Below are 6,943 nucleotides of genomic sequence, written 5' to 3' on the forward strand. Positions count from 1 at the left end.
GTGTCCTGAGAATTTGTAAACTAACCTACACTTTCAGATGCAAAATGCTTCAAAGATGTTTTTGGTGAGATAACCTCCTAGTGGCAATGTTGAAGGTATTTGTTTTAAAAGCATTGTTGTTGAAGCACGAAGAAAACACAAGTCCTGGGGAACTAACTGGGAACACATATCCCAGTAAAAGAATAAAGTTTAGGTCTGGCTGATGGTCTAAATGTTAGAGGGTGAGAAAAAGAGTCAATTCCAAGCCCTCCTTCCTCTGCCTTTCAAGTTCAATCTTTGTCTTTGATCCTACAGAAACACAGAAATTGGGACTTTCCCATATCCAAAACAGCTTTTGCTTGCAAAAATCCTATTACCTATTAGCAAGTCTGTTTATTCTAGACTGAACCAACCTCTTCTACTCCAAAGAGCTGTGCTGCCTTTAAAGACTGACTGATCTAAGACAAACACAAAGACATTCATTCTTTAAGTCCTGAGATGTTCAGTTCAAGAGCAGAGACCTTGGCCTTTAAAGAATTTGAGTTGGTCTTGAAAAAAACAGAGAATGATCCTTTGCTGTCCTAAGGTGCTACAATACAATCAATGGCTTTCATTTAAAAAAAAAAAAAAAAAGGAAAAAGAAAGAATAAATAATCTACTAAAGACTTGAGTGGTAGAAGCTAGGAAAAAGGGAAATTTCTCTCCTGGGAACTTTAGACACACAATCAAAACAAGTGAAAAATACAAATGCGAGATATTCAGGCCATTATTTAGCCTACGGTACCAGTGCTCTTAATCCCTCACAAAAGATCTTTATTTCCTTTTGTTAATCATCCTAAAACCTTGAACCAAAAAAAAAAAAAGAAAAAAATTAAACTATCCTTTTTATTTAAATTACCATACAATCTACCTATTTAAGCTCATCCTTTATGGAAACTACATAATCTTCCTTTCATTAAAATTTCCCTTATTGATATATAAAAAACAGGTCAGTTGCTGCTGGATTTGCATTCTTGGGTTTTATCCCTTAATACTTTGTTGGAGGTTTAAAAAAGGGCAAGAGCTGGACCTCAGATACACATAAAACAAATACTGCTTGTATGTCTAAGTGAACGTTGACACCATTTACAGATTCCTTCCCCTCCCCCCTTTTCCTTGGGGCTGAGAACCCTGTCAATAATCATTACTTATTAAACAGGCTGCTATTCCCTTCTACAGAAAGTAGGAAGGGAGCATGGAGAGGTAGAAATAATTACCTTGCGTTTTTCTTTAAAGACCTCAGGAATGGAACATAAGGAAATCAACTGAAAACAAACATGAAATACCCCTGCCATGTGCAAAGCCTCCCCCCACGCCCCACCCCACATCCAAACACATATGGTGGGGAAGTAAATCCACTCTCCATTATTCCTATCAACCGCATCCAAAGAAAACATAAAAAATCCGGGGTCTTCAGGATAGACACACATGTATTTCTACCCATCTGAGTATTTTCACCATGCACTTGCACGTCCCTTTACCCCTCCACAGAACCCAAGCTAGATGGAAGCCTCCGAACACATCCTGAGAAAATGTGCTCTCATAGCTGACTTGCCTCAGCGGAAGGACAGAGAGGCAGTAAGTTACCCGTCTGACTGCCATTCTGGTTTGTGGCAGATTCCCTCCTTCTCTTCTGTTTCCCAATTTATCCTCTAGCCTGTTTTTACCCCGAAGCAGAGTAAGGGCATAAGGAATTTCACTCTTGGACCTTACCAACACACTAAATCCTTATAAAAAAAAAGTTTCAAGGGTTAAATAACAACCAGGTTAAGACAGGCCAGGGCAATAAAAAATTACCAGAGGACTAAAAGCAACCCAGGTATTCCTACTGAAGAGTTAAAGATGATGAGGAATCTTCTTCTCCCCCCAGATGCTGTGGCTCACAACAGAAATACAGTACAAAGACAGCACAACCAGACAGTTCGTGCAGAACAGCCTTGCACAGAACTTGAACTGTCAAGTGGGGGGTTTGTCCTAAATAACCTTCACAGGTTGCACAAACCTTTCCCATATCCTGATCAACAGTCCGATTCAAAAGCTTCCTAAGATTTCCTTAGAATAAGAACAAGGTGTGTAGAGGTGGGAGGGGCGGTCAATTAAGTCATCTAAAACATATGTAAAGACACAGAGAAAATACATACCTCCAATACAAATAAATAGAAAGCTATCACGCTAGGGTAAACTGGCCAGAACTGACAGCAACTAAGCGGACTGAAAACGCTCCACTGAAAGAGTGACCTGTTTCAAAAGAGCTGGATGTTTTCTTCCCTCTGGAGTGGCCCATTCTGCCTACATTATTAAGGCACAGAGCGAGGGGAGATGAAGTTCACACCCCACCTTTGGGAAAGGAACAAAAGCAAATGCTTGGCAGAGCTGAAAAAAACTCCTCCTCCGTTAAGACCCTAGAGGCGGCAGCCCAGTAGGGCCCCCATCATATTGCCCCCTCGTTAACTCACTCTGGGCGGCCACAGAATCCATTTCCATGCCCCTTGGAATGGCCGTGGGCAGGCTGGGGGTGATCATGTAGCCCTCTGCCGCGAATCGCCTCCTTCCCCTACCTCCCCCAATGGCTTCTAATTAACCCTTCTGGTCCCTGTCCGGGTCAGGGCTGCTGAAAGTATCTAGGCTTCATCCTATTAACATGTCCATCTAATCTTCATAGCCCCTCTCCCACGCCCTTACATGGACCTAACTTCCCTTTGTGGATTATCGGCGGCGGTCAATCGGATTGGGCTCTTCTTTCGCTCTTTCCTACAGGCTGGGAGAGGGCTCGGAGCTTTGGGGAAAAGGCCCTCCCTCCCTCGGTCGCCTGCTCGCCAGCAGGTCCGCAGTGAGGAGGCATCGCGCTCGCATTAACCCTCTGAAGAGAGTTCGGCGATCTGTTCTCATTTGGGACCCACCGAAGTAGGGCGTGTGGAGCCTGACAGTCTCCCTGCGCTTCCTACCGCCCGCACCCCACAAGTACCCACAACAGCCCGGCACCTTTTTCCTCCCTAGCGGCCAGTCTTAACTATCTCAGTCTGGGCTCCGAACCTGGACTGGGTTGGGGATGAGGGATGCTAGGAGACAGGCGGCGAGGGGAAGACGAGGCAGGAGGGCAGAAAGGAAACTCAGTAGTCAATCGGTGTTCAGGCACACTGTTTACTTACGAAATTTGGGGCTGGTGCTCGTTTCCGGCGTGGTGGTAGTGGTAGAGGAGGGGGGAAACGTTGAGGACGAGGCGGAGGCAGCATCCTGAGGAGACAGGGTCCAGGAAGGAGTAGAATCATGAAGGTAGGAGGAGGTGGCGTATGCCGCAGTGGGCCAGGAGGGCATGGCCTGGGTACTGGGGGCTCCTGGCCCCGGGGGTCGGGATCCCGGCGTGCTGCTACTGAAGAAAGGGGCTGTGGTGGACAGGACCGTCGGGGGGGCCGCAGTGCCCCGTGCAGTGGTGGAGCGCGGGCTGGCGCGGATGGGCACACGGTGTCCAGGGAAGCGGGTGGGCGCCCGCGTGATGGTGGTTAGGCGGGTGCTAATCCGGTTGGGCGTCCTGGAAGAGGCGGCGCCGCCGGCAGAGGGGGTGGCGGGGGATGCGGTGGAAGTGGTCGCGGTGGTGGTCTCCATGGCCTTCGGGAAGGAGCTGGGCTTGGAGAGGAAGAAGGGGTCCTGGCCCATCCCCTTGGAGTCCACCAGGTCGGTGGGCACGTATTCCTTGACGGAGCCCACCACGATCCATTTGAGCAGCATGAGGCTGAGCCCCAAGCCGATGAAGCCGATGAACAGAGGCACCACGCACAGCCACGTCTGCTGCCGGTTCCACACGATGCAGTCGCTACAGCGTAACTCCCGGGGGGGCTCGGCCGCCCCTTCGCCGCCGCCGTCCGGGCCCCCGCCCGCCGCCGCCGCAACCGCCGCAGCCGCCGCGGTGCCCTCCTCGGCCGAGGCGGCGGCTGCCGAAGCGGCTCCAGGTGGCGAGGCAGCGGCAGCCCCTTCACTCATCCTAGGAGCCGGTCTTCACCTTCACCCCCCCGAGGGCCGCGCCAGAGGCATGGGGCCGCGCGGGCCGGGAGCGGGCGCGGGCTCCGGCGGCGGCAGGCTCGGGCGCAGGCAGCGGCCGCGGCGGCCGCATGCAAATCGGCTCCCTGCCCCCACGCCCCTCCCCCCGAGAGGCGGGCGGCGGGCGGGGAGGAGAGAGCGGGGGAGGGGACGCGGCCGGGGAGGGGGCGGCGAGAAGCGCGCAAGAGGGGCGAGACGGGCCCCCGGCGCCGCCGGCCGGTCAGGGAGCGGCGGGGCGCGTCTGCAGCCCGCCAAGCGGCCTCCCGCACGCCGGGGCCCCGCGCCTGCTGCTGCGGCTCGCCGCCTGCTTGCGCTCCAGCCTCGCCGGCATCCTCGGGGCGCCGCGCCCGGCCGCTCCCCGGGGCGCCCGCCCGCGCCGCCGCTGGGCCTCGCGCCGCCTTCAGGAGCTGAGCCGGCCGGCTGCGGGATGCAGGACGCCGGAGAGCCGCATTCCGACACAGGGGGGCCGGTCTGGCTGCCGCCGCTCGCCCGACCCGGCGCGCCGCGCTCCTCGGCGGCTGCTCTGCTAGTCCGGGCGGCGAGGTGCACCTGTTCTTCAGCCGGCCCGCAGCCAACCCTCGGCCAGCACTCTCCGGGAGAGACCAATCCGAGCGCAGCGCGGAGGGCGAGCGGCCGGGCTCGCCTCGATCCCGCCGCCTGCGGGTCCGCGCCGCCGCCGCCTCCCGAGAGTCAAACTCCAGCGAGCTGCGCCGCAGCCGCGAGCCCAGGGCCGGGGTCGCACGGGGCACCCGCAGCGGGTCCAGTCAGACCCGCGGAGGAGGGAACCCGATAAGCTGCAGAGAACTCGGAATCACTCTCCGGCGCCGCTCCCGGGTCGCGCTTGGGAAGGTGAAGCGAGAAACCGCGTCGGGGATCCCGGGCTACGCGGACCACGGGCCAGAGGCGTCTCCAGGAGGGTTCTGGCTACCGGGCGGGTGCGGTGTGCGCGGAGCCGCGGCGGACGGGCTGGGCTTCAGTCAGAGTAGCGCCTCCCACCAACACCTAATGGTGGTTTCTTAATGTGCACAGATAAATATCTTGATCCAAGAAACCCCCTGCTTGGAAGTGTGTGGCAAAAGCAGCTCCCGACCGATTGGGAGAGGGTCTCCGGTGCGGACCCAGTGGGGTCAGAGACTGACGCTGCAGGCGAAGGAGAGGGGAGGGCTTGTGGGAGGGTGTCTGCCCTCCCCTGCCTGATGGCGGGTGTTGCTGGATGGAGAGCCACCTTTCTCTTCTAGTTCCTGAGTAATGTTGGTGCAGCAGACGACCGTTGTGCAATTACACCTGGCAGCTCTCTCCAAGCTGCTTTCTGAGAACTTACCTTTTTGAAAAGTATTGTCTTTAAATGTAGATATACGCACAGGTACACACTTTACCGCGCAACTGATTGTGAGAGGTAATATTTTGAAGGAATCAGGTTGGTATCCAAAATTTTGTTGCTATTTTCTCCCCTGGGATAGAGAGGCACCTGGGTCCCTCCCTATATGTCAGGTGCAGAGTGGGACCTGTGGAGAGGACAAGGGAACAGGGCAAAGGAGGGAGGAAGAAAAGGGTAAAAAACCAGCTTTAGCGTGGTTTATGCTGATGGTGCAAAACCTCGCTTGTCAACTCTCCCCCAGATTTCCTTGTCTAAAGGGGAAACTGGAAAAAAAATGTTTTTATTTACAAGCTCTGAGGATAAGAGTTTGAGGATAGTAGCCCCCAATACACCTCCCCAGCACTTGTATGATTGGCCAGCATGATGGAACCAGTTCTCTTTGTCCTGCAGTAGGTCTCCACAAAAGATGAAGTTTTCTAGGTATCCATTTTATTCACAGGTGGAAAGCCGAACGGTACCCTGAAAAGACTGCAGAGAGCAGAGGATGCATTGAAACAGAAAGCCCCTGGGATTTGGTGCCTACCAGAGTTATTTTGCACAGACGTGGTTAATAAATTATTTTTGATGGCTAAAATGCGGCTGTCACCTCTTTCAGCTGTAACATTGAGACTTTCCCCATAGGAAGGCTTTTGATTTTTAGTTTGATAGAACATGCCCTAATCCAGTAGTGCAGAATTATGGTTCCAAAAATCACAAGTGAAAAAAATACCCTAATCCCTTGTATCTAAATTCCTTCAGCTTTCCAAAGCAAGGAACAATCCTCCTGAGTAAAAATTGACCCAATCTCCACCTTCTGTGGGTGCTGGGCAGGTACTAGCCAGCCTTTCCTGTATAGCAAATAAAAGTTAGCTTTCACACAAAAGGTTGTGAAACTAGAGTAGGTGCTGCTGTCAGCTATATGAGACAGAAAATTACTTTTCCAAAGCACTCTTTGTTCATTGGCCCCCAATATTCCTGTGGCCTCTCACTGCTTTGCCCACTGAAATAAATCCAGTGTACAACCAGGGGTACCACGATGCCACAGCTGGGCAAATGCTCCCCTGAAACTGCAGTGGCTCAGCATTCTCCCGGTGTTGTCTGAATGCTCCCCCAAGCCTTCTTCACCTACCTCTCCAAATTCCCTCCACTTCTCATTTCCACTTGGCTTTAACAACTTATTCATGGTTCCCTGTTGAGCTCATTTTCTCCCAGATCCTAAGCCACTGCACTTGACTACCCATTAGCTGCTCTCACAGAAAACATCATCACTGGAGAGAGAGAAAAATAAAAAGAGCCCATTGCTTTGATAGCCTTGTATCAGGGAGCCGGTTGTACCAGCCCATCCAAGAAAGTTTGGCTGATGCAACCATCATTAACTTGCAGTTGTACTGTGAGGCTCACTGGTAGCAGGTGGTAAGCTCTGGAACTGGAATTGGAGGACGGAGGGCCCACAGCTGAGGCAAGGACAAGTGGTAGACACTCTCACTGCCAATGAGCAGCCAGCTATTCAGCTCTGAGAATGAGAAGAATAAG

At 53.1% G+C, this 6,943-nt stretch overlaps 1 protein-coding gene across 4 annotated transcripts in view; it reads right to left on the reverse strand.

Annotated features, from left to right (window-relative positions):
* The window catches only part of NRG3 (neuregulin 3), a 1,067,441-nt gene extending 1,063,345 nt beyond the window's left edge, over positions 1 to 4,096 (reverse strand). For all 4 annotated transcript variants that reach the window (XM_036883956.2, XM_057505850.1, XM_036883955.2 and 1 more), the window contains exon 1: positions 3,168 to 4,096. In XM_036883956.2, coding sequence (XP_036739851.2) covers positions 3,168 to 3,996 — 829 coding nt within the window. In that variant the 5' untranslated portion in view covers positions 3,997 to 4,096. The remainder of the gene's footprint in view (positions 1 to 3,167) is intronic.
* Between the last annotated feature and the right edge of the window lie 2,847 nt (positions 4,097 to 6,943).

The sequence above is a fragment of the Manis pentadactyla genome, chromosome 8 (assembly GCF_030020395.1).
Source record: "Manis pentadactyla isolate mManPen7 chromosome 8, mManPen7.hap1, whole genome shotgun sequence".
NCBI classification, from domain to species: domain Eukaryota; kingdom Metazoa; phylum Chordata; class Mammalia; order Pholidota; family Manidae; genus Manis; species Manis pentadactyla.